General features: G+C 50.2%; 2 protein-coding genes across 6 annotated transcripts in view; one reads left to right on the top strand and one right to left on the bottom strand.

The window, feature by feature from the left end:
• The window catches only part of CLSTN1 (calsyntenin 1), an 88,494-nt gene extending 66,317 nt beyond the window's left edge, over window positions 1-22,177 (top strand). For 3 of the 5 annotated variants that reach the window (XM_023258084.2, XM_023258083.2, XM_019836106.2), the window contains 10 exons: window positions 10,651-10,813; window positions 13,713-13,769; window positions 15,179-15,333; window positions 16,746-16,894; window positions 17,201-17,427; window positions 17,940-18,110; window positions 18,451-18,596; window positions 19,577-19,712; window positions 20,076-20,260; window positions 20,635-22,177. In XM_023258084.2, coding sequence (XP_023113852.2) covers window positions 10,651-10,813; window positions 13,713-13,769; window positions 15,179-15,333; window positions 16,746-16,894; window positions 17,201-17,427; window positions 17,940-18,110; window positions 18,451-18,596; window positions 19,577-19,712; window positions 20,076-20,260; window positions 20,635-20,832 — 1,587 coding nt within the window. In that variant the 3' untranslated portion in view covers window positions 20,833-22,177. The remainder of the gene's footprint in view (window positions 1-10,650; window positions 10,814-13,712; window positions 13,770-15,178; window positions 15,334-16,745; window positions 16,895-17,200; window positions 17,428-17,939; window positions 18,111-18,450; window positions 18,597-19,576; window positions 19,713-20,075; window positions 20,261-20,634) is intronic. The other 2 variants (XM_023258086.2, XM_023258085.2) reach the window with 1 other exon arrangement.
• The window catches only part of PIK3CD (phosphatidylinositol-4,5-bisphosphate 3-kinase catalytic subunit delta), a 57,511-nt gene continuing 51,649 nt past the window's right edge, over window positions 21,087-26,948 (bottom strand). The window contains 7 exon segments of the mRNA XM_019836105.2: window positions 21,087-23,915; window positions 24,659-24,791; window positions 24,975-25,120; window positions 25,268-25,391; window positions 25,994-26,127; window positions 26,129-26,162; window positions 26,739-26,817. Of these exon segments, the coding sequence (XP_019691664.1) occupies window positions 23,778-23,915; window positions 24,659-24,791; window positions 24,975-25,120; window positions 25,268-25,391; window positions 25,994-26,127; window positions 26,129-26,162; window positions 26,739-26,817 (788 nt within the window). The 3' untranslated portion in view covers window positions 21,087-23,777.

Below are 26,948 nucleotides of genomic sequence, written 5' to 3'. Positions count from 1 at the left end.
GACAGAGAGAGACAGAGCATGAACGGGGGAGGGTCACAGTGAGAGGGAGACACAGAATCTGAAACAGGCTCCAGGCTCTGAGCTGTCAGCACAGAGCCTGACACAGGGTTTGAACTCACGGACCGCGAGATCATGACTTGAGCCAAAGTCGGACGCTTAACCGATTGAGCCACCCAGGCGCCCCGAGTACCTATAGTCTTAATGTACATATTTAGTTTCTTCTGATGATGTTTAAAAACAACCTTATTATATTACTTGTGGGTTATAGGATAGCAAATAAATCCTTTGAACTCCTTTCCTCTGAAAGCCTACGTTTTTCATTTTATACGTTTGTATTTGACACATCCAGTATTAATATAAAGAAATTATATGCTTTAAATTCAAAATACTGTGTTGTAGTTTATTGAAATTTGCAGCACTTGATGAAAAATTGGGATTGAGACCCTTGTATTTGTTTATTCATTATTTATTTAAAAAAAATTTTTTTTTCAGCGTTTTTATTTATTTTTGGGACAGAGAGAGACAGAGCATGAACGGGGGAGGGGCAGAGAGAGAGGGAGACACAGAATCGGAAACAGGCTCCAGGCTCTGAGCCATCAGCCCAGGGCCCGATGCGGGGCTCGAACTCACGGACCGCGAGGTCATGACCTGGCTCAAGTCGGACGCTTAACCGACTGCGCCACCCAGGCGCCCCATGTTTATTCATTATTTAAAGCCTTGCCTCCCAAATTGTGCCAAGGAGCCCCCGGGTTGCTTCAGCAGATTTAGGGGTGCCGTGGGATATTTTAGACTGTCAGAGAGCCAGCAATCTTGACATCTTTCAGAAACCACACAAACTACTAGCTTGAGGGAGTTTACAGTGTCACCATTAGGTCACGTTACATCCCTTTTGATGATAGCATATCTTTTGCAAAGCTGCTTTCCCAATAGTTTCTGTGATAAAAAGCAAGTATCACGTGAAAAACAATTGGTGCATTTCAGGAAACAAGGGGGCGCTGTAAACTGAGGAAACCTTGCCTTTAAAATCACAGCAGATCGTTTCTTTTCTTTTTTTATATTAGAAAGCAAGAGAGCGTGTGCACAAGGGGCGGAGGGAGAGGGAGAGAATCTTTTTTTTTTTTTTAATTCACATTAGTTAACATATAATGTAATAATGGTTTCAGGAGTAGGATTTAGTGATCCGTCACTTACATAGAACACCAGTGCTCATCCCAACAAGTGCCCTCCTTAATGCCCATCGCCCCACCCTCCTCCCCTCCAGCAACCCTCAGTTTGTTCTCTGTATTTCAGTCTCTTATGGTTTGACTCTCTCTCTGTTTTTATCTTATTTTTCCTTCCTTTCTCCTATGTTCATCTGTCCTGTTCTTTAAATTCCAAATATGAGTGAAATCCTATGATACTTGTCTTTCTCTGACTTCTTTCACATAACTGACTTTCTCTGACTTCTTTCTTTTTGATTGCTGAGTGATATTCCATTGTGTATATAAACCACCTTTCTTCATCCATTCATCGGTTGATGGACATTTGGGCTCTCTCCATAATTTGCCTATTGTTGATAGTGCTGCTATAAACATTGGGATGCATGTGTACCTTTGAATCAGTGTTTTTGTATCCTTTGGATAAATACCCAGTACTGGCAATTGCTGGGTCGTAGGGTAATTCTATTTTTAATTTTTTGGGGAACCTCCATACTGTTTTCCAGAGTGGCGGCCCCAGTTTGCATTCCCACCAACAGTGCAAAAGTGTTCTCTTTTCTCCACATCCTCGTCAACATCTTTCCTGAGTTGTTAATTTTAGCCATTCTTACAGGTGTGAGGTGGTATCTCATTATGGTTTTGATTTGTATTTCCCTGGTGATGAGTGATGTTGAGCATCTTTTCATGTGTGTATTAACTATTTGGGTGTCTTCTTTGGAAAAGTGTCTTTTCATGTTTTCTGCCCATTTCTTCAATGGATTATTTGGTTTTTGGGTGTTGAGTTCTCTATAGATTCTCTATAGATTTTAGATAGTAGCCCTTTATCTGATATGTCATTTGCAAAGATCTTCCCTCATTCTGTAGGTTGTCTCAGGTTTGTTGTTTCCTTCACTGTGCAGCTTTTTATCTTGATGAGGTCCCAGTAGTTCATTTTTGCTTTTGTTTCCCTTGCTTCTAGAGACATGTCCAGTAAGAAGTTGCTGTGGCCTAGGTCAAAGAGGTTGCTGCCTGTTTCTTTTGAAACTTTAAAAAAAAGTGTTTATTTATTTATTTGAGACAGAGAGAGAAAACAGGTGGGTGGGAGAGGGGCAGAAGGGGAGAGAGAGAGAAAGAGAAAGAGAACCCCAAGCAGACTCTGTTCCAGCAGCACAGAGCCTGACATGGGGCTCAATCTCATGAATCTAGAGATCGTGACCTGAGGCGAAACCAAGAGTTAGACGCTTAACCCACCGAGCCACCCAGCCCTCCTCCCAAATTTTTTTAACTTTTTTTTTTTTTTTTTAATGTTTACTCCTCTAGGATTTTGATGGTTTCCTATCTTACATTTAGGTCTTTGATCCATTTTGAGTTTATTTTTGTGTATGGTGTAAGGAAGTGGTCCAGGTTCATTCTTCTGCATGTCGCTGTCCAGTTTTCCCAACACGATTTGCTGAAGAGACTGTCTTTATTCCATTGGATATTCTCTCCTGCTTTATTGAGAATTAGTTGGCCATACATTTGTGGATCCATGTCTGGGTTCTCTAGTCTGTTCCACTGATCTCTGTGTCTGTTTTTGTGCCAGTACCATACCATTACAGCTTTGTAATGTAGTTTAAAGTCTGGAATTGTGATGCCTCCAGTTTCAGTTTTCTTTTTCAACATTACTTGGGCTATTCAGGGTCTTTTCTGGTTCCATACAAATTTTAGGATTGTTCTAGCTCTGTGAAGAATGCTGGTATTATTTTGATAGGGATTGTACTGAATGTATAGATTGCTTTGGGTAGTATAGACATCTTAAGAACATTTGTTCTTCTAATCCATGAACATGGATTGTTTTCCCATTTCTTTGTATCTTCGCCAGTTTGTTTCATAAGCATTCTGTAGTTGTTTTTTGCTTTTTTCTTTTAGAGAGGGAGCGTGAGCAGGGGAGAGCGGCAGAGGGAGAGAGAGAATCTTTTATCTCTCTATCTCTCTATTTATTTATTTTTTAGACACACACACACACACACACACACACACACACACACACACCACACACAGAATCCGAAGAAGGCTCCAGTCTCTGAACTGTCAACACAGAGCCCGATGCGGGGCTCAAACTCACAAACCATGAGATCATGACCCGTGCCGAAGTCGGACATTTAACCGACTGAGCCACTCAGGCACCCCAGCCTTCTATAGTTTTTAGAGTACAGATATTTTATCTCTTTGGTTAGGTTTATTCCTAAGTATCTTATGGTTTTTTGTGCAGTTGTAAATGGGCTTGACTCCTTGATTTCTCTTTCTGCTGCTTCATTTATTGGTGTATAGAAATGCAACAGATTTCTGTATGTTGATTTTATATCCTGCGACTTTGCCGAATTCATGCATCGGTTCTACCGGGTTTTTTTGCAGGGGTGGGGTATCTTTCGGGTTTTCTACATAGAGTATCATGTTGTCTGTGAAGAATGAAAGTTTGACTTCTTCCTTGCCCGTTGGGATGCCTTTTATTTCTTTGTGTTGTGTGATTGCTGAGGTCAGGACTTCCAGTATTGTGTTGAACAACAGTGGTGACAGCGGCCATCCCTGTCCTGTTCCTGACCTTAGGAGGAAAGCTCTCAGTTTTTCCCCATTGAGGAGGATATTAGCTGTAGGTCTTTTGTGTATGGCCTTTATGATATTGAGGTATGTTACTTCTATCCCTACTTCCTTGAGGGTTTTTATCAAGAAAGGATGCTGTATTTTGTCAAATGCATTTTCTGCATCTATTGAGAGGACCATGTGGTTCTTATCCTTTCTTTCATTAATGTGTGTATCACGTTGATTTATTTGGGGATATTGAACCACCCCTGCAGCCCAGGAATAAATCCCCCTTGATCTTGGTGAATAATCCTTTTGATGTTTTGTTGGATTCGATTTGCTAGTATCTTGTTGAGAATTTTTGCATCCATGAGGGAAATTGGTTTGATAATTCTCCTTTTTAGTGGGGTCTTTGGTTTTGGAATCAATGTAATACTGGCCTCCTAGAATGAGTTTGGAAGTTTTTCTTCCATTTCTACTTTTTTGGAACAGTTTCAAAAGAGTAGGTATTAACTCTTCTTTAAATGTTTGAATTTCCCTGGGAAGCCATCCAGCCCTGGACTCTTGTTCATTGAGAGATTTTTGATTAGTGATTCAATTCTCTTACTGGTTATGGGTCTGTTCAAAATTTTTATTTCTTCGCATCTCGGTTTTGGTAGTTTATATGTTTCTAGGAATTTATCCATTTATTCTCAATTGCCCAGTTTGTTGACATAGAATTACTCATAATATTCTCTTATTATTGTTTGTATTTCTGTGGTGTTGGTTGTGATGTCTCCTCTTTCGTTTGTGATTTTATTTATTTGGGTCCTTTTTCTTTTTTATAAATCTTGCCAGGGATTTATTGATTTTGTTAATTCTCTCAAAGAACCAGCTCCTGGTTTTGTTGCTCTGTTCTCCTGTTTTGTTTTGTTTTGTGTTTTTTTCGATGTCACTGATTTTTTTTTTTTTTTTAATGTTTATTTTTGAGGGAGAGAGGCAAACAATTTGAGTTGGGGAGGGGGAGAGAGAGGGAGACACAGAATCAGAAGTAGGCTCCAGGCTCCGAGCCGTTAACACAGAGCCCGACGTGGGGCTTGAACTCACAAACCGTGAGATCATGAACTGAGCCGAAGGTGGATGCTTAACTGACTGGGACACCCAGGCGCCCCTCGATATCATTGATTTCTGCTCTAATCTTTATTACTTCCCTTCTTCTGCTGGTTTTGGGCTTTATTTGCTGTTCTTTTTCCAGCTCCTTTAGGTGTAAGTTTAGGCTGTGTATTTGAGACATTTCTTCCTTCTTTAGAAAGACTTGAATTGCAACATACTTCCCTCTTAGGACTGCCTTTGCTGCATCCCAGAGGTTTTAGACTGTTGTATTTTCATTTTCATTGGCTTCCATATACTTTTTAAGTTCTTTAGTTTCCTGGTTAACCCATTCATTCTTAAGTAGGATGTTCTTTAACCTCCAAGTATTTGTGGTCTTTCCAAATTTTTTCTTGTGGTTGATTTCAAGGCTCATAGCATTGTGGTCTGAAAATATGCATGGTATGATCTCGATCTTTTTGTACTTGTTGAGGATTGATTTGTGACCCAGTATGTGATCTGTTCTGGAGAATGTTCCATGTGCACTCGAGAAGAATGTGCATTCTGCTGCTTTAGGATGAAATGTTCTGAAAATATCGGTTAAGTCCATCTGGTCCAGTGTGTCATTCAAAGCTGTTGTTTCCTTGATTTTCTGCTTAGGTGATCTGTCTGCTGCTGTAAGTGGGGTATTAAAGTTCCCTACTGTTATTGTATTGTTATCAATGTGGTTCTTTATGTTTGTTATTGATTTATATATTTGGGTGTTCTCAAGTTGAGGGCATAAATATTTACAGTTGTTAGGACTTGTTTGTGGATAGGCCCCTTAATTATGATGTAATGCCCTTCTCTTGTTACAGTCTTTGTTTTAAAGTTTAATTTGTCTGGGAGCACTCTGGTGGCTCAGTCGGTTAAGTGTCCGGCTTCAACTCAGGTCGTGATCTCACAGTCCATGTGTTCAAGCCCCGCTGACAGCTCAGAGCGTAGAGCCTGCTTCGGATTCTGTGTCTCCCTCTCTCCCTGCCTCTCCCCAACTCGCGCCGGCTCTCTCTCTCTCTCTCTCTCTCTCTTAAAAATAAACATTTAAAATTTTTTTCTCAATAAATAAAATAAAGTTTAATTTGTCTGATATAAGTATGGCTATTCTGGGTTTCTTTTGACATCCATTAGCATGATAGATGGTTCTCCATCCCCTCACTTTCATAATTTTTTTTTAAGTTTATTTATTTTGAGAGAGAGAGAGGGAACATGCAGGGAGGGGCAGAGAGAGGGGGGACAGAGGATCTGAAGTAGTCTCTGTGCTGCCAGCAGAGAGCCCAATGCGGGGCTCAAACTCACAAACTGAGATCATGACCTAAGCCAAAGTTGGACGCTTAACCAACTGAGCCACCCAGGCACCTCTCCATCCCCTCATTTTCAATTTGCAGATGTCTTTAGGTCTAAAATGAGTCTCTTATAGGCGGCATATAGATGGATCTTGTGTTTTTATTCATTCTGATACCCTGTGTCTTTTGATTGGGGCATTTAGTCCATTTACATTCAGAGTGATTATTGAAAGATATGAATTTAGCACCATTGTGTTGCCTGTAGAGTTGGTGTTTCTGGTGATGTTCTCTGGTCCTTTCTAGTCTTTGTTGCTTTTGGTCTTTTTTGTTTTGTTTTTTTCTCCAAAGAGTCCCCCTTAAAATTTCTTGCAGGGCTGGTTTAGTGGTCACAAACTCCTTTATTTATTTATTTTTGGTCTGGGAAGCTCTTTATTTTTCTTAAAAGTTTCTTGCAGGGCTGGCTTAGTGGTCACAAACTCCTTTATTTATTTTTTGTTTGGGAAGCTCTTTATCTTTCCTTCTATTCTGAGTGACAGCCTTGCTGGATAAAGAATTCTTGGCTGTATATTTTTTCCATTCAGCATGTTGAATATACTCTGCCACTCCTTTCTGGTCTGCCAAGTTTCTGTGGACAGATTGGCTGCCAGCCTTATTTGTCTTCCCTTGTAGGTTAAGGACTTTTTTTCCCTTGCTGCCTTCATGGCTCTTTCCTTGTCTGTGTATTTTGTGAATCTGACTATGATATGCCTTGGTGATAGCTGGCTTTTGTTGAATTTAATGGGAGTTCTCTGTGCTTCTGGATGTCTGTGTCCTTCCCCAGATTAGGGAAGTTTTCAGCTATAATTTGCTCACATAAACCATCTGCCCCTTTTTCTCTCCCTTCATTTTCTGTGACTCCTAGGTTATGAATGTTATTCCTCTTTGAGTTGCTGAGTTCTCTAAGTCTTGTATTGTGATCTTTGGACTTTGTATCCTTCTTCTTTTCAGCTTCATTATTTTTTGTAATTTTATCGTCTATGTCACTGATTCACTGCTCTGCTTCATCCATCCTCACTGTCACAGCATCCATTCGAGATTACATCTCAGTTATAACGTCATTGATTTTGGCCTAACTAGATTTTAGTTTTTTTTATCTCTACAGAGAGGGATTCTCTGGTGTCCTCCTGAGCCGAAGTCAAGAGTCAGACACTTAATGGACTGAGCCACCCGGGTTACCCCTGTATTTTTATGTTTACAGCCTGTATTTGAATCAGGATCCAAATAAGGGACTGTGATTGGTTGCTATACCTTTTGAGTTTATTTTGTAATCTGTAGATTTTTCTCTTCTCTCCTGAAATTTATTTGATGACAGAAATCAGGCTTTTTGTCCCAGAGTTTCCCATAGCTTAGATTTGGCTGATTGCATTGTTGTACTCCATCTAACATACATGCCACTGTCTTCTTTAGAGCCTGTAAATTGGTAGTGTGGTCTAAAGGCTTTATTGGACTTGGGTTTGGATGTTCCTGGTATGTTTAAGTTCTGTGGCACTCTGTCTCTGTCATCTGCGTTGTAGGGAATGTGTCCTGAGGAGAGATTCATGGGAACAACCTCAGTTCTTTCATGTTTGTTTAATAGTTTGTCTGTGGCTTTTATAGTGGAAGTCAGTTTGGCTGGATATGAAATCTCTGGCTCATATTTAAGATTTATAAGAACAGGGGCACCTGGGTGGCTCATTCGGTTAAGCTTTCGACCTTGGCTCAGGTCATGATCCTGCGATCCATGGGTTTGAGCCCCACATCATACTCTGCTGACACCCCAGAGGCTTGATCCTGCTTCAGATTCTGTGTCTCCCTCTCTCTCTCTCTGACTCTCCCCCGCTTGCCTTCTCTCTCTCTCTCTCTCTCTCTCTCTCTCTCAAAAATAAACATTTAAAAAAAAAAAGATTTACAAGAACAGAAAATTTCTCTCTCCATTGTCTTCAGACATAAGATATTGCTACTGAAGTCTGATGGCAATCTGATCTTCTTTCCCTTATAAGATACTTGGTTCTTTTGTTTGGGTGACCAAAGGATGTGTCTTTTTTCTTTTTTAAAGCTAATTAATTTTATGCACGTCTTGATTGTTGGGTCTGTTTTCCCAGATATGTGGTATGCCCTTTGTTAGTATATAGTTTAAAGCAGTTTGGTACTTCAGGCAAGTTTTTGGTGTTATAGTTCTTAGCCCTCTCCCGTCATTGCTTTGCTCTTTCTTTTCTGGGGACCCTTCATATTCTTTATCTGTATTCTCTACCTGTCGCTTTTTACCCAAGTCATTCCTGATTCGTCAGCTCTTGTCTGAGTTGCTCTGGTCCTGATCTATGTGCTTTTGTGTTTTGTGTCACTTTCCTGACATCATTGGAGTGTTCTGAGATAATACATGATCGTTTTCATGTCTGTTGCAGGAATATCTTTCAGGTAATGCTTTCAGGGTCTGAAGGGATAGTATTCCGTCCATTTGCTTTCTTTTTCTTGAAAAGTTCATATGGGATTGAACTGTGATCCTTTTTCCTCCTCCTCATTTTTATATACAGTTACTTTTTTTGCATTCTCAAAGGAGAGAGTTGGATAGCATGACCCTTTTTCTAGTTTTAGGGCTCTGCCTCCCTCTTCTGTTACTGTCGTAAGGCATCTCAACCGGTAAGTATGGCCTCACCACTCTATGATATCCTCTGGATCGGAAGCCCCATTGCTTTTCTCCACTACGTGTATCTCAGGGTGCACACGGGCACCGAACTGAGGAGTGTTGTAGGTGTTGTCTACAGCTTTGGGCTTTGCTCTCCTGATCACCCAGTTTTCAGGGAAATTAGAAAATTATCCCAATTCTACTACTGTCTTCTCAATATTCTCAGGGACTTTTGACTAAAGTCCAAATGGACTTTCAAATACGGTGTTACTCTGCTAATCTCCCAGAAACCTGCTGTACTTTGAGAGCTAGGTGAAATATATGAAATATAATTTGCTTTCTGAAGGAGCTTTTATTATAGAACTTGTCTTAAATAGAGAAGCTAAAATTAAGATATTACCAGCCTCAAAAGTGATTTGCCATGCAATTCCTTCATTTAAAAAGATTTCATGTAATATATACATACATACAAAAATATCGTGCATATGCAGTAGGCGTATGCTGAGTGTTAGAGGTTTGGATTTTTTCTGTAATAAACTCAGGAGCAGCCGCTTTTCTCTGCCGGATATTCTTTGGTAATTTCTTCATTTATTGTGATGTTTCCTGTCTGTTTAACTTTAATGGGTTCAATTTTTTAGAATGTGTAAATTGGTTAAGCTTATTTAGAAATACAGTTTGTTGTTTTTTTTTTTTAATTTTTTTTTTTTTAAATTTTTTTTTCAATGTTTATTTATTTTTGGGACAGAGAGAGACAGAGCATGAACGAGGGAGGGGCAGAGAGAGAGGGAGACACAGAATCGGAAACAGGCTCCAGGCTCTGAGCCATCAGCCCAGAGCCCGATGCGGGGCTCAAACTCACGGACCGCGAGATCGTGACCTGGCTGAAGTCGGACGCTTAACCGACTGTGCCACCCAGGCGCCCCTAGAAATACAGTTTTAAAAACACGGGGAGCCTGGGTGACCCAGTCAGTTGAGCATCCCAACTTCGGCTCAGGTCATTGATCTCACGGTTCATGAGTTCGAGCCTGCATTGGGCTCTGTGCTGACAGCTCAGAGCCTGGAGCCTGTTTCGGGTTCCTTTCTCCTTCTCTCTCTCTCTGCCCCTCTCTCATTCGTGTTTTGTGTGTGTGCACGTGCGTGCGCACTTCCTCTCAAAAATGAATAAACATTTTAAAAAATGTTTTAAGAAACAAAAACATTATGCCACTCCATCTCTTTCTCTGCTTGTCTCTGTTCTCAAGTACTTGCCTCTTCCTCTGAAGCCAAAGATCAGAGAGTGCCAGGCCAAACGGACCTTGGAGGCTGCCGACAGCACTTTCCCTCGGCAGTGGGGGGGGAGGGGGGGTGGAAGTCGGGGGTGCTCATTCATGATGGGGAAGGAACACAGTTTGAGTTATCACGCCTTCTGAGCTGTATGCTCACCTATATTTAGATCACCACCTTTGAACTGAAAAAGAAAATATATGAGTTACGGCATGGCTTATTCTGAGATGGGAGGTGATTTTCATTTTGATCCAGAAAAGGCGTGGATCTTGACAGGCTAAGCCCGCTCAGTGGGGGGCTGTCCAGCCTGCGGATACAAGAATCTCCCGGTGTCAGACTATTGGCAGAAGAGAACTGGGCCGTGTCACATGAGGAATGGGCACCTCCCCCTGGTCTGGAACGTCCTAGAGGCGATAGTGTTGCCTTGGCCCTTTTGGGTGGGATGTGGTTGAGTGAGATGTATTTTATCGTCAGAGTTTTAAGAAATTCCTTTCCTTTTTCAGAAGCCATTATTCCGTATGGGTGACTTGGTCTCTGTCCCCAGTTGCATTGCCTTCATTGTCTCTGGATGCGAGGGAAGGTAGACCTTTCATGCCCTGGTTTTTCCCTTGGCCTCTCACAGGTCTGTGATGAGGAGTGGCATCACTACGTCCTCAACGTGGAGCTCCCGAGCGTGACTCTCTATGTGGACGGTGTTTCTCACGAGCCCTTCTCTGTGACCGAAGATTACCCGCTTCATCCATCCAGGATTGAAACCCAGCTCGTGGTTGGGGCTTGCTGGCAAGGTAATGGCCATTGGCACCCTCTGCTCGGCATCGGGAATTCAGTCCTGCTGCCTCGTGGCCTTGGTGGTGGAAGCAGGCTCCTCTCAGGGTCTTACCCCCTTACCCTCGTCGCCTTCGTCTTTCCGTTCCTTCTCCTGGGTGTGGCCGTTCTGGGCATCTGCTGATGCCATGCTCCGGGACGCTCACTTACGGTTTGTTACAGGACTGCGGCAGCCGGCACCTTCCCGGGGAACCTGGGAGGAAGCATTACTCGGAGGGAGAGTGCCATTGAGGGACTGTTGTAAATTAATCTGTTCACTGAAAAGTTCACAAAGACAAAGAGGCCGCAGCGGACCATCAGGCACGGAACTGGGAATGTTCTTTGACCCGGAGGACTCTTCCAGAATGTTTAGTGCTGGATAACCCGGCAGGAGCACCCTCCACAGGGCCGTGCTTGAAAGGACTCCACGGGAGTCCTCGGAAGTGGGATGGGGTAGGACAACGACCACTGAAGCAACAGTACCATTTATTTGTACTTTCTAAGTGGTGGGCCACATGTCCATTACTTTCCTTAACAGTAAGTCTGTGGGGAAGGAGCAGTTTTTATCCCCTTTTATAGCCAAAGGAACTGAGGCTCAGAGCCCAGGGTCACCCCGCCTGGTTAATCATGGCATCTGGATTTGAAACCATAAAGTCGGTGCATTTAGGGCCTGTGGTCTGATGTGGACCCCTTCCCGGGATAATTTCTTCGTAATCTGTGAAATACAATACATAGGATTTCAAAGGCAGCCAATTAAATTGGAAGAAAGTTATCATAGTACTAAAAAGTGAATCTTTTGAAATGGTAATACCTGTGCTGCTTTATTGACAGATGGAGAGAAAGCTTTGGCAGCAAGCTCAGTAACTGCTATAATTTGAAAATAGTGACGAGCTTTATGATATTTGCAGCAACACAGCATGCTGGGAAAATAGCCGTGATGGCTAATGCCGCTGTGTTTTGGAGCCGACGTTTAGGCCCAAAGAAAAAGCTGAACTTCACAAGTTAGTGGAGTAAGAATAAGCACATAATTTTTCCTGTCCAAGATCACGGACCCCTCAGTCTGCCCTCACGTGAACCGTCACACTTGGCTGGGTCGCGATAGCTGCTAAACAGACCTTTTGAATTATTTTTTTCTCCCTATGGAAACATTTCATCTTGGGGTAGGTGAGAAAGATACAAAATAGACTAATGCCCACAATAACATTGCTTTAATTTTAGAGAATTTGAATTTCCTAATTTTCTGCCGATCCTTGTAAATTAACAAGATTCAGGTAGCATTTTAGAGTGAATTTCTTCAGCTGATTCCCGGATTTAATTTCGGGGACAGTTCATCCATGAGAAAGTGGAACTTGAAACCAAGGAATGAGGAGCAAATTACCAGGGAAATAGGAATTTTTTTAGTTGTGAAGTCTTAACGTTTCAGTCCAGAGCTGCTTCCCAAATTAAACAGTAATTTGAGTTGTTTTAAAAATAAGAATAAAAATACAAGTGCAAACCTGAGAGCTTTGCTTGTTGAATTAAAATAAAGCCCCATGTTCTGCACTGACTCTCGGTTCCTATTGGTGCCACAGCGTCTTTCTACCTCAGCTTCTCAAGATCCTCGGCCAGAAAAACATGCCTAAATTCCCAAACCCGACACAGGGTTTGTGAAATATCGTTAACCTGGAAGAAGGTCTCCTTCCTTCCTTCAGCAGATGAGGAACCACGGTTCATACCAATTCACGGTGGAGAGCCTGTGCTGTGGGCAGCAGCCTCACCCCCATTGGCTGAAATGTCATTCCCTTTTTTTTTTTCAATGTGTATTCATTTTTGAGAGACCGAGAACAAGCAGGGGAGGGGCAGAGAGAGAGAGACAGACACACAGAACCGAAGCAGTCTCCAGGCTCTGAACTGTCAGCCCAGAGCCCGACGTGGGGCTTGAACTCACGAACTCTGAGATCATGAGCTGAGCAGAAGTTGGACGCTTAACTGACTGAACCACCCAGGCACCCCTGGAATGTCATTCCTAACGGTGTTCTGGAGGCAACTGGGGGCATCGTGGGAGTGCAGCCACACATGCCCGGCCAGCCCCCAGTGCCCCCACGCTGCTGTAGCACGGGACGTGCCGTGGGTTATGGAGTGCTCCCACAATGTGATCTAGAAAGTAGAGATTCTGTGTTCAGTCGCTGGTTGTGTGCCTCCCTGACCTGGCATTACTGTGAGGACACCAGCCAGGGGCCTGTGAGAAGGTCAGTGGTTAGAGGCCCCAGACCCACTGCCGATTATCTATCAATCTGGGTGAGTTTCTTAACCTCTGACTCTCCCTTCCTATTTAGAAAAAGTGGATAAAAACGCCTTTATATCTCTGTTACTTAGGGGTTAACATCTAGACCAAAGTGAACTCATTTTGAGCTTTCAAAAACTACATACTTTCCCGTGTATACCGTACACACACCAGGCTTTGGATGCATACTTGTGCCATCCCAGTTCGTCTGCACAAATGTCCTCTCTGGGAGAAAAGTGCGTGGGCCCGGGGTTTGGTATCGTTGGTGGCTGGCACGTCGCTGCCCCAGCCAGTAGCACCAGCCCGAGATCATGAGTTCGACGGACAAGCTTTTGTTCACCTTATTTTGAATTTGGTCTGTGTCCTGGCAAGGTGGACGTGGAAGATGGGACAAGGGAGGAACGAAGAGAAGCAGGGGGCGGGGGACTTCCGAAAAGGTGATCCAGTACGAGCTTGCTTCTGGGGGGAAGATGTCCCCGAGAGGGCCAAGGCCAAGGCGGGAATTCTTCCCTTTGTGTTTTATATTTGGCAGCTTTTCAAGACTAATTTTCAAATTCCAATGTGAAGAGCCTAACCTCTTGGTCCTTTTCTATTGTCTTTGTCTTGCTTTCCTGCAGAGTATCCAGCATTTGAAAATGACAATGAAACCGAGCCTGTGCCTATGGCCCCTGCAGGTTGCTGGATCTTTCCCTACGGTTCACTCTTGTGTTTCATTTAAAGACAAGACATCAATTCATTCCACATTTCGCATGAAATGCCTGAGTTGCATTTTGGTCCCAGACACCTTCTGAGCTGCTGCTTTGCATTATGCGCCCCTCCCTCCCCCCACCACTGCTTCACAGGATTTACCCTTTTCTGCCCATTCTGACTCCAGTTGAAGTGAGGGCAAATGACTCATTAATGCTCTGCACTGATGGGGACCCCCCCCCCCGCCTCCGCCCGCCTCAAATTTTACCCTGATCCCACCGCATGAGGCTCCCTGCCAAAATCTCATAGGCCACATCAGGGAGGCCACCGCCTGGTTCCCATGTGGCTGAACCATGAGACAGGAAGAGGCTCGTTTCTAGATACTCTGTCCTGACCAATACTAAATTTTAAACGCAGGTTTCTTAGAAATCGCAGTCCCTGGTGGTGGCTCAGTGTCTGACGTCCTTATCAGGAATGAGACACGCTCTGGGCATCGGTCTCCGTCCTTTTGCGAGAATAAGCTGCTGCTGCTTTTTTTTTTTTTTTAAACTCCATTTTGGGAGGGAGGGAGGCGTGAGCAAGGAAGGGGGGGGTGGGGGAGAGAATCCCAAGCAGGCTCCAGGCTGCCAGCGCAGAGCCCGACATGGGGCTTGAACCCATGCACCAACCTTGAGACCATGAACCAAGACAAAATCAAGAGTCAGACATTTAACTGACCAAGCCACCCAGGTGCCCTGAGAGTAAGCTTCTTTTCACATGCTTTTTGGCTCTTGGCCACAGTGTGACGAGGACCGCTTTCTGGGTTTCTCTTTTCCTTATAACACCATCAGTTCCCAGCTATCCTGGGGGCAGGCACCGTGGAGCTCAACCAGATAGCATGTGAGGCCTCTTAGGTGCAGGCTAGGGTAGTAAGCACCCCTTTTATCTTTCTAGGCCTATTCTTGTGGGCTCAGTCCCAAGTTTGTGTGTACCCCCAAGTGTGCTGTTAGAAAAGGCAACCCAGAGCGTGACCCAGCTGATTGAGAAGGCAGTGGTCCAAAAGGCTGGCATTGCTGGAAAATGTCACCCGTGCACCAGGCTGATGGGTGCAGCGTAGGCCGCCCTTTCCAGGGAGAGGCCAGTTGTGTGGGGACACTCGTGGGACCTCTTGCTTCTGGGCTTCGGGTGAGGGACCCCCCCCACCACCTCTTTTCTTCAGGCCATATGCATGATCATAAACGACTTAATTTCTCCATTGCGCTTCCATGTAGATGGCAAGGCTAACAGGATTCGGTACGAACTAACCCGCATGTCCCTCCATCAAGCCGCCACCACTGGTAACACTGCATTGAGAAGCGAAGCAGGAGGCCCTGGGGTGCACGCGTAACTGCCTGCTTTGTCCCCCCGTGTTCCTAAGGTGGCGACCTGCACATGACCCAGTTTTTCCGGGGTAATCTGGCTGGCCTGACTGTCCGTTCTGGGAAGCTCGCAGATAAGAAGGTGATTGACTGTCTGTACACCTGCAAAGAAGGGCTGGACCTGCAGGCCCCCGAGGACGGCAGAGGCGTGAAGGTAACGCGGGCGTGCGCGTGCGCGGCACTCGCCGCCTCCTAGAGCACAAGGGTGCAGGCTGTTGGCAGAGGCTCCACCCGCGATCGGTCCAGACCTGCTTCTGCTCACAACACCTCTGACAGCGGACGTGTGGGGCTTTTCCACCCACCGGTCTCCAGGCACCTGCAGGTGTCCCACAGTTCAGTTCGCTTCTGACACTGACTGCCTGGAGTTTCGCGCAGACCCCACGCGTGAGGCTCAGGCCCGCGAGGCTGCCCCCGCTGCAGAGGCCAGTCGGAGGTGTCAGGCTCTCGGGTTATGCACGCTTCTGTCCAACTTGGCTACAAAGTCGGGGGTCCCCATAATCCCCCCTCTTTTCGATTTCAGTAATTTGCTTAAACTACTCAAAAAACTCCAGAAAACACTTCACTTACCGCTGCTGGTTTGTTTTAAAGAATACAGCTCCGGAACAACCAGATGGAGTTGATGCAAAAGGCAGGGGAGGGGGGAATGAGGCTTCCCGGTCCTCTCCAGGAGCGCCTCCCTCCCCACACTGGAAACTCCCACGCCGGGTCCTTCAGGGGTGTTTCCGGAGCTTCTGTTACGTTAGGCACAGCTGGTTAAGTCATTGGCTAGAGGTCAGGGTCAGGTCTGAAAGTGCCAGCCCTGTAGTCACACGGCTGGTTCCTGTGGCAGCTGGCTCCATCCTGAAACCCTCTCAGCCACCCAGAGCCTGTTGGACAACATAGATGCTCGTGTGCTTGGAAAGGGCTTGTTACGCATGAGAAAAGGTACTTCTGTCACTCAGGAAATTTCCAGGACTTTAGGGGGCTCTGTGCCAGAAACTGGGGACAGAGACAAAAGATATATATACATTTTTTAAGATTTTATTTATTTATTTATTTATTCATTTATTCATTTATTTATTTAAAGTTTATTTATTTTAGCACATGCATGAACAGGAGAGGGGCAGAGAGAGAGAGAGAAAGAGAGAGAATCCCAAGCGGGCTCCACACTATCAGCGCAGAGCCCAGTGCAGGGCTCAAACTCAGTAACTGTGAGATCATGACCTGAGCTGAAATCAAGAGTCAGACCGCTCAACCGACTGAGCCACCCAGGAGCCCCTAAGATTTAAGTTTCTTAAGTATCGCTATACCCATTCGTGGGGTTCAAACTCAGGACCCCAAGGTGAAGAGTTGCACGTTTCACCAACCAAGCCAGCCAGGCCCCTGTATCTCTTACATCACAGATACATTTGCTCCTTGGGAATTTACCCCCAAAGAAGATCTCATCGCTGCCAATTCTGTGCGCCTTTCCCCTCCAGGTCACCGAGTCAGATCGATCCCCAGCTAGCCCTCTTTACCAGCATGTTTGTGGTTTCAGCTTCTTGCAATTAGAGCCGTTTTTCTCGCCCCTGTCTGGTATGATTTCAGATCCATACCAACCCCAGTCAGTTGGCGTTGACCTTGGAGGGAGATGATGTTGGGGAGCTGGATAAAGCCATGCAGCACATCGCCTACCTGAACTCACGGCAGTTCCCCACACCTGGGATCCGGAGACTCAAACTCACCAGCACAGTCAAGTACGTGCTGATTTTTAACTATAAATCTGCCTTTGGTCGTGACTCTTGAGAAGAAAATGTGTGTGTTTAGGTTTTTAAGACAACCCAGCCTCCCGTCTGTAAAGACCGGTGAGCCATCGCTGGTTACCAGAGGGTTTGAATGGTGTTTATCGGTGTGTTGGAGGCCCGTTCCCAGACGGCCGCGGCCTCTGTCCCCCCAGGGGCTGTGGATTCCTGCCTGTTGGAACCTCCACGTGCCATTGCGTGTAGCTTACAAAACCGCTTCTCGAAGCTCTGACCCTCGCCTTCTCCGTCCCTTGTCGGCAGGTGTTTTAATGAAGCTCCTTGCATCTCGGTGCCCCCGGTGGATGGTTACGTGATGGTGTTGCAGCCAGAGGAGCCCAAGATCAGCCTGAGTGGGGTCCACCATTTTGCTCGAGCGGCTTCTGAATTTGAAAGCCCAGAGGGGGTTTTCCTTTTCCCTGAGCTTCGGATCATCAGCACCATCACGAGAGAAGTGGAGCCCGAAGGGGACGGGGACGAGGACCCCACAGGTAACAGCACTTCTGCCTGCGATGGTCGCCCTCACCTTGGCTCAAACCCAGTTGGGGGGGGGGGGGTGCGGCTGAAACCCCACTGCTGCTACTTTCTTACTGAATTCTTTTTTTCTGGGATTTTGAGAGATTTGGATGTTTTAATGCTATTCTTGGGTCAGCTTCTGGAATCTGACCCATGGGCTAGAGCTCATTATGCTCTTTGGAAACCCACCTGGAGAGTACTCTCCTCCTCCTCCGGCGTGACATCCGAATCTGAGATGCCCTTGAGGGGAGGCTGAGAAGATTTGAGCTGATTGCAGGGCACCTGCTACTCCTGCTGGGTGGGGAGGGGCCCCCTGTTCTGGGCCTGTCTGGGGACCAGCACCCCGTTTCTTGAAAGGGACTCTCCTGTGCCTCTGTCATCGGTTTTTCAAAGGGCTCTGTGAGCTTGAGGAGCGCCAGCAGCCCACCGGCGTGACCAGCCCCCCCGGGCTCCGTGGCCTCTGCTATTTGCGGTTCTGTTCTTGCAGTTCAAGAGTCGCTCGTGTCCGAGGAGATCGTGCATGACCTGGATACCTGCGAGGTCACCGTGGACGGGGAGGAACTGAACCCAGCACAGGAGAGCCTGGAGGTAGACATGGCCCGCCTGCAGCAGAAGGGCATCGCGGTGAGCGCCTCCGACCTGGGCATGGTCTTCACAGGTGAGCGCGAGCCCCAGCCCCGCCTCCTGTCATCTCCGGGCCCTGAGGGTCCTGGAGGCCACGGGACAGGAGAGGCTCACTAGGATCGATGCTGTCCCAGCAGGAAGGGAAGTCAGGCACTGCCTTACTTCCCGTCCTTACAAGGGGGCAGAAGTCAGGCGCACGATGGCACACACCCCCGAGAGGGACAGATGTGCCCACACGCTTGAATTTCTCCCCACAATTGGAAAGCCGGAGTGCACACACGTGTGGTCCAGCTGCTCCTGTGCCTGACCCCAGCCTGCTCTGACCCTGGCCTTGACCCCAGCCACCAGGCAATGTTCTCACCTCCTCCCCTCAGGCGTGGACACCATGGCCAGCTACGAGGAGGTTCTGCGCCTCCTCCGCTATCGGAACTGGCACACCAGGTCCCTGCTTGACCGGAAGTTCAGGCTCGTCTGCTCAGAGCTCAATGGCCGCTACATCAGCAACGAGTTTCAGGTGGAGGTGCGTGCAGGGCCCACGCTGAGAAGGGCCGGCGGTGGGTGATTGGGTAGCTGCTCGGCCACAACCCGGGTGCGCCAGCCTTTCCCGGCCTGGGGGCCGCTGCAGGTCTGACCCGCACAGGTTTGGGTGGGCCGGGGTGCGTCCGGTGCATCCCTTTCACGGAGGCCTGAGGGGCCTTCGGAAGGAGGTGGTCAAGAGCTAGAGGCAGTTAATACCTCATGAGTAGGGCGCGGTTGTTTGCTGAGATTTGGCAGTTTTGCAAAGGGTAATTCCCAGGGACCCAGAGAGTCTTTGCAGACTGCCGGCCCCGGGGGAGGGGTCTAGACGCAGTGCTGGCCGTGTGTGTGTGGGGGGGGGGGGGGTTGCTGTGTTGTCTGCAGAGCCCGGTAGTGGTGACTCAGGGCACGGTGGTCACAGGGCGCTCCCCCTGCTCTGAAGTCTTCCATAGGCCCGGACTGCAGCCCCGTCGTCCCTCACGGCTTCTGTGGTCTGGAGAAATGGGCCCAAAGTTATTCTCAGCAATTGGCGTGTCTGCACGGTGGCCTCAGAGCAGCAGAACGCTGAAGTCACGGTGCTGAGAAATCGATGAGTCTTTTGTTTGAGCCAAAGGGTAGCGGATTTGAAGGGAAATAAATGGCTAGGATTTGTGCTCTTTGATGCACTGTGGTTTGGGGGAAAAGCAGGGAGATGGGCCTGTGGTGAGGGACAGTGGTGGGGGTTTTTCTGTTCTTTTGTGGACAGATTCCTTTATGAAATACAGTAAAAAGGAATTAGAACAGTGCCACGTTTCTTGGATGTGCGCAAATATCAGGTAGTTACAACGGCGTCCAGGGGCCGACCCTCGATTTTTTTCTGTTCTTGTCTCCTCTGCCCACCAGGGCTGGTCCAGGGACCCCTCCGCGTAGCGCTGCTCCTGTTAGCTTCTGAACCGCGTTTCCGCCTGTCGGACCCGTTCAGGCTGCCTGTGTTTCTCCCTGCAGGTGAACGTCATTCACACGGCCGGCCCCATGGAGCACGCCAGCCACATGGCCGCCCAGCCGCAGTTCGTCCACCCGGAGCGCCATGCCTTCGTCGATCTCTCGGGTCACAACCTGGCCAGCCCCCACCCGTTCGCAGGTAGGGCCGTGGGCAAGAAGCAGGGCCGGCTGGGTCAGGTCCGGGGGGGCGGGGGGACACCCGCCCGCCTCCCGCCGAGAGCCCGGCCCTGGGTCCGAACAGCCACGGCCGGCCTGCCTCTCTTACTCTGCGCTGCCCGGGAGGGACTGGAGCCCCACAGGGCAGGAAGTGGCCGGCCCTGGGCTTGAAACCTGTGCCGCGACTCCTCACGTTTCTTCGAGTTCTTCCGGGTCAGATGCCGCGTCAGTGTGTGTGTGTGTGCGCGTGTGTGCTTCTGTCTGCAGAGGATGAGGGCCAAGGGCACTACCGCCCTCTGGGGCGGGTGACACCACCACAGCCCTGTTCCCTCTCCTCCCTCCGCAGTTGTCCCCAGCACCGCCACTGTTGTCATTGTGGTGTGTGTCAGCTTCTTGGTTTTCATGATTATCCTGGGAGTCTTCCGGATCCGGGCTGCTCATCAGCGAACCATGCGGGACCAGGACACCGGGAAGGAGAACGAGATGGATTGGGATGACTCCGCTCTGACCATCACCGTGAACCCCATGGAGGTAGGTGCGGGCCGGTGGCCCCTGCAACCGAACACCACCACCGGCCGGGGCCAAAGCTGGGCTCACCCCAGAGAGGCAGCGTGGCCGTGGCATCTCCACGTTTCTGTGGCTTGAATGTCACGTGATCCACATGACAACTCAGTGAAGTGCAGGTGGGTAAACTGAGGTACAAAGAGGCCTCATTCAAGCTCATGCCGCCCAGCGAGGGTAGAAACGCGCTCCCTGCCCGTGACAGCCGTGGGTGGTGACCAGAGCCGTGTTGGTCTCAGGTGAGGTGACCTGTCAGGCGTCCCCTTCGTCCGTGACTCCCAGAGGGTGAGCGGCACTGGACACTGGGGTCGTGCGCAGGGGCTCACGTGCCGTCTCTCTGTCAGACGTACGAGGACCAGCACAGCAGCGAGGAGGAGGAGGAGGAGGAAGAGGAGGAGGAGAGCGAAGCCGGGGAGGAGGAGGATGACATCACCAGCGCCGAGTCGGAAAGCAGCGAGGAGGAGGAGGGGGAGCACGGAGACCAGCAGAGCGCGAACCGGCAGCAGCAGCTGGAGTGGGACGACTCCACCCTGAGCTACTGAGCCCTGGGCCGCCCCCGCCGCCCCTCCTTCCGCTTCAGGAGACTCTGCTGCCCCAGCCCCAAGGGTCCACGGTGTACAAAGTCATTCCGGCCAGTAGGTCTGCAGACCCTCTCCATCGCTGACCACCCGCCTGTGCTCGCTGTCACCCCGCCCTCCGCCCAGATCGCTCTGAGCTCCCCGCGGCTCGCTCTGTGCGGCCCCCCCCACCTCGCGCCTCCAGAAAAGCTGCGATCGCTGGACTCGTTGACAAAGGGTTAAAATTGCCCCCTCCCGCCTCGTAATCCTTTTTTTTTTTTTAAAGTCTTTATTTTTTCCAAACTAGTGCATGTATAAAATGGCAGAATGGGGGTTAATATGTAGATGACGAACTGACTTTTTAATATTTTGTAAATAAATTGGGATTCCTCGTGTCCTCCGTGCTAGTATGACCCAGGACTGGCATGCAAAGTGAAGCTTGAAACACGGGAGAGACCCCGTGGGCTCCGGCCCCACCCCCACCCCGGAGGAGAGCGGGCCTGCCCCGCTCGGGCCCCGCTCAGTGCACACCCTCGGCGGGCGGCCAGGCAGTTAAGGGGCACGGACTTCCCAGCACTGCTCAGCGGCAGGGGACCGGATCGGAGACCCCTCTCCGGAGGCTGGAAATGGCCAGGTCTTTCCTTTGGGATCCTACCCATTTCTGATCCGGCAGAGGGGGGGGGAGCTGGGGTCCCCGGCCTCTTTCACACACTCCTCTGAGGACCGGCAGCTTCTTGCGCAGGAAGCTGGACTCCTCGTGTGCAGCCTTGGGTTCACGCCTACTAGATGTCTGTTGCCCTGCCGGGGAGTGTGCACGCCGATGGCACAAAGCGTCTGGCCACTTGGTGCGGAGACAGAACAGGCCTGAGTGGTCCGGACTCAGAACGTCCAAGGACAGACGCGCTCTGGCCCGAAGGCCGAGTGCTAGCTTTCCCCCCGACGGCTCCGGAGGCAAACTCCGCTCCCCAGGAGTGAGGGGCCCTGCTTCTGGGGCCCGTGGGGGATGGAAAAGGAGAGGACAAGTCATGAGCTCAAACCCCGACAGCACTTTGTTTTTAATTTACATGTAAAATTTTAGATTTCTAAACCTGGGGGAAAATAATTTTGAATACTGTTCTGTGATTATAACTGCTAGTTGCAAGGACACTGCGGCCGTCCTGCGTCGTGTGTGGCCGCCCCTCACGTCCTGTCGCTGTAGCTGCTCTGTGTAGACAATGGTAGATGCTAATGCGGACTCCGCGTGGTGTCACTTTGTAGATGTGTATATTGATGAGGTCAGAAAGTGTACCCGCTACAATAAAGTGCTGGTTCTAACTCCAGTAGGAGCGCGCGTTCAGGTCTCGTCCTGGTTTTGTTCTAACCCTGCATTCTCTGGCTTGGTTTTTGACCTGAGAACACAACATAAAAAAGCTTTTATTTCTTTCCGTAGGCTGTTACCTCTCACGTGAAGGCTTCACAGAGCGGTGGTCTTCACCCCCCATCAGTTGTGTTGAACTCCCCTTCCCCATACAGAAACATGAAAAGACTAACACACACACACAAATACACACACACACAAAACAAAAATAGAAAATACTCTCCTCGCCAAGCACCCAGGCTGTGTACCGGAACCAGAACGCCAGGAAGCACACAGACGCGTTTCAATAAATAACATATAGACGTACACTCGGCTGTTCCTATTTCTGGACTGGCAAGGTGGACCAGATGACCTCCACACTTAGTTGGGAACGAGAGTGCGGTCGGTGGTGTTCTGCATATGGACCACACCGCGTGGCTTCTGCTAACTGACCGAAGAAGGCGGTGGGCTTTTCCTTGAAGCTCCCGTACCTGTCCACAGGGCAGCTGCGCCTGACTCTGCCCGGCCTCGTGAGGCCTCCCAACACATAAAGATCACCCGTGGGCTTCTAGAAGCCCGGATTTCTAGTCCCCTCTCCAGAGAGGTCTTCAGACGGCTGGGGAGAGGCCCGGGAACCTGGTGTTTCTAGAGCTCCTCGGATCCCCCTAAGGCTAAGCCTGAACTGCTTCGAGCTAAGTAGAAAAAGATTCCACCAAAGACCTCAGGTTTCTGGTACCTGATTCCTCAAAGCAGAGAGTTCTGGAGATCAGGTCCGGCCTTAAAACCTGCTTTGCGAGGCAGGTCAGGGCGAAGTACTCTGACCTGCTTTTGCCTCGATCCATGACAGGTTGAGCTAAATCAAGCTCAGATCTTTTTAATGTCTTGAGGACGAGCATATATTATACTTTACGGGGGCGGAGGCTGTTCTGAGCCACAGAGGGTCCGTAAGTAGTTGGGGTGTTTTCTTGTTTTTTGTTTTTTTTTTTCCTTACCCGCAAACAAAACCGCTTTACAGCAGAGGAGAGGATTTCCCGTACCCAAGAGTCACTTTAAAAGTGGAAAGCAAGCATCCCTGATTCTAGAGGGTACCCAGACTTCCTCTGGGAGCTGCCCCGCGCTCAGCCCGTGGAGAGCACGAAGGTGGAGGGGGTGAACGGAGAAGTGGGCACCAGGTAACTGCCAGGGGCCAAGCCCCGGGCAGCCCGGCGGGAGCCTGGGAGGAAGGCAGGCTTCCCGGAGGGGAGAGCAGTCTCTGCCGGGTCCCGATTCACCAGCTGGAAGACTCGGGGTTACAGTCCTTAGTGAGGTGCGGCCTCTGAAGTGCCCGACTCTGTCTTCTCACCAAAGCCCGGGGGCTCTGGCTGAGGACGCCCCTCCCCTGCACGAAGGATGCATTTCCGTTTATGGCTGTCGAGTTCCTGAAATGTTTCAAGTCATAAATAAATAACCAGTGTAAACAAAAGGCAATCATGTAGGTTCCTTCCCGTGGGGTGCGGTTCAGGCTCTCGGGGCCCCAGAGGATGGCTGAGGGTGCCTGGTTCCCCAGGCCGGCAGTCTGCTCCCTCCAGGCCCAGGGGCCTCCAGAAGCTTGCTACTACTGCCTGTTGTCTTTGGACACGTTGTGGGCCAGCCAGTTCACTTTGGTCTTCCAGCTCTCCCGGAGGGCTTCGTTGAACTTCACTCGGAAGTGCTTTAGAGCCTCCTCCTCTGTCTTTCCCAAGGCCAGAGAGTCCTGAGGGAAGATCATCGGAGCAGTGAGCTCCAGCCATTAGGGGGGGCTCGTTACGGCAGGCAGACCCCACCACCCTGAACGTTGTAAATTCCCTCCTGAAAGACCTGCGGGAGGGGAATCCGGAGGCAGAGGCCGACATCCCCCTTGGGAAGGACTCTGTTCTGATCCCAAGCCGAGACGGGCCTCCTGACCCACCCTCAAAGTAGGATGCCAGCTGCAGCCAGGAAGCTGTGACCCGCCGCCCCCCTCCCCTCCCAAAAGCCTCCGGGGTGGACAGGTAGGCTCGCCTTCTGCGGTGGGAATTAACCCCAGGAGGAGGAAAGGACGACTTGCCCATGCAGCTTCATTCTGCATGAACTGGGCACCAAAGAGGCGCTCGAGGCCGGCCCCCCTCTGACCCCCAGCTTCCCCCAAACTGAAAAGACGCGGGAAGGAAAGGCATTTTTCATCGTCGAGGGAGGGAATCTACTTCAGCCGTCTGGTACAAGCGGAACCACTACAGCCTGTGAAGGACCAGACGGTGGACCCAGGGAGGTCCCGACGCTCCTGCAACGGAACCGGGCTGACCCCACCGGCCCCCCTGCTGCTGGCTCGTGGGTGGCGTGAAGGATGCACACCGGGAGTGCCCTGCGGGGTCCAGTGAGCTCGGGGGCCCCCCAGGCCGCAATGCTCAGAAGAGACAGAGGCCTTGGGGAGTTGGGGGCCGCCCGCTCTGCCTGGCAGGGCCCTGCCCTGGCATTTACCTTGAGATACTGGATGTCTTTGGAGCAGCTGAGCTCAGGCAGGCCGGCGGCCCGCATCAGGGCGAAGAGGTGAAGGAACAGAGGCCCGTGGCGCCGCAGGATGGTATAGGCTCGCTCACAGTAGCCACGGAACCTGGGGGGCGGGGGGGGGGGAGCAGAGGGAGGGGGGAGGCAGGGCTCTGGGTCCTCACGGCCATTCCCACGCTGCTCTCGCCCTGGAAACAGCCCCCGCTCCCTCTGAGGCCCCGACACCCCGGCCTCTTCCTACAGGACCCGGCCCTGCACCCGGCCGGCCTGGGACCCCGAGCACCCTCACCTTTCAAATTTCTCACTGTTATTCGTTTTCCCCTGCTGGATCACGTGCACAAAGTCGTACGTGAGGATGAATGGGACGCGCTCACGGTTGATTCCAAACTTGGTCTTGAAATTCCCCAGAAAGTGGCCAAAATCAATGTGGAACAGCTAAGAAAAGGGAAGGAGAAGCCATCGTCAGAGAGGAGAGTGCCTTGGTGTCGGGTTGCGGGGTCGGGGGGGGGGGGGGGGGGGGGGGGGGGGGGGGGCAGAGGGGTAGGCTGGGGGGGTGACAGGTGCTGCCAACGTGGCCCCTACCTGCCCGTTCTCGCGGATCATGATGTTGTCACTGTGCCGATCACCGATGCCCAACACGTAAGTGGCCACACAGTAACCCGCGCAGGAGAGGGTAAACTCCTCAATGGCTCGATCCAAGGCTTCCCTGTGTGTGTGTCGGTGGGGAGGGGTGTTGAAACCCATGGCCGTGCCGTTTTGCAACAGCTTCTACCAAGAGGTCGGGTCTGCGTCCCCTCTCCTTGAATCTGGCCTTACGACTTGCTTGGACCAATGGGACACGGAGGAGGCCCTGTTGGACTCGTCCCAGAGCCTCGGCCTTCAGACACCTTGTAGCGCTTGAACCTACCTATTGCCATGGAAGGAAGCCCAGGCTGGTCTACTCACTGAGGGGAGAGCACGTGGAGACACGTACGTGACTGGGGCCATCCAGGCCGGTCAAGCGACCAGAGGGTAACGGTTACATGAATGATTCCGGCCCAAGAACCACTCAGCTCGGCCAGGTCCAGCTGCAATTTGTGGGCCCGTAATAACCCGTGGTGGTTTTACATGCCTAAGATGAGCGTGGTCGTTACAGGACAATAGCTAACTGATCCTTGCGGGAACAGAGACCTGACCCACCCGACACAGAGCAGACCTGGTCCTTGGCCGAGCCAAGAAGCCATGGAGACTGTCACGGGCCCTTCTCCTCACCTTTGACTCCCAAACTCCTCTTGGAAAGGGTGTCTGTCCCCAGGGCCCAGAACCTACCCAGGGTTCTTGGACTTGAGCCAGTTGAGCAGGGCATCCTTGTTGAAGGCAGCCGTGGCTGCCATGTTGCTTTTGTTCAGCTGGATGTTGGCGATGGTGTCTGAGTGAAGCACCACCTCGATGAGGCCTGTGCGGGTCCCCCGTGGAGAGGCAGCCATAGGGGGTCATCCTAGCCAGGAGGGAGGAGGGGCAGGGAAGTGCCATGGTCAAGGGCTGTCCCTGGGGCAGTGTGAACCGCCCCCCTCCAGCCCGAGGAGCTCCAGACAGCCAAAACCGCCGCAGGAGACGCCAGCGGGGTTGCTGAAAGGGAGGAGAAAGGTGAGCGGGAGGCGTCCTTGACGCCTGGAACTCTAGGGGAGGGCTCCTTGGAGAGGTCAACGCCAGCCCTCAAGATGCAGAGAGGAAAAGTCAGCGCCTCAGCTGAGCTCGTGTTTGCTCAGAGAGAAATCCAGATGGTTTAGAAGAAGATGTCACTGCTTCCCAAGACGGGGCAGGAAGCCAGGGAGCGTGGAGCAAAGGAAACAATGGAGTAAGACAGACGCCGAGCGCCCGGCCGGGCCTTCTGCGCCCTCACTCTGCGGCCTCATCGCCTCCCTCGGCCCTGACTTCAAACTGGTCTCTGCTCTGAGAACGGCCCCTTTGCCCGCAGAGGTGTCGGCGTCGGCTTTGACAGAGGACTCCTCCAAAGGGACAGGGTCCTAGGCGTGGGGCAAGTCTGAAGACGGACGCCAGGAGGGCCTCTCACCTCAGGTCCAATCCCTCCTGCTTCCACAGAACGTCCATGAGCTGGATCATCTGCAGAGTCAGCATGTCCTGGCGGAGGTCTGTGCGGCCGTCCCCGGAAGGAAAAGCACGAGCTTCTGGTGGGCTCCCCACTCCCAGCCGCGCCCAGCCCCAGGCCCCCCCCCGTCCCCTCAGCCCGCCCCCCCTTCCCCGTGAGGGCCGCGCAGCGCGT

The sequence above is a fragment of the Felis catus genome, chromosome C1 (genome assembly GCF_018350175.1).
Source record: "Felis catus isolate Fca126 chromosome C1, F.catus_Fca126_mat1.0, whole genome shotgun sequence".
Taxonomy (NCBI): Eukaryota; Metazoa; Chordata; class Mammalia; order Carnivora; family Felidae; genus Felis; species Felis catus.
The sequence above is the reverse complement of the archived record's forward strand: the minus strand, read 5'-3'. Positions and strand labels throughout refer to the sequence as shown.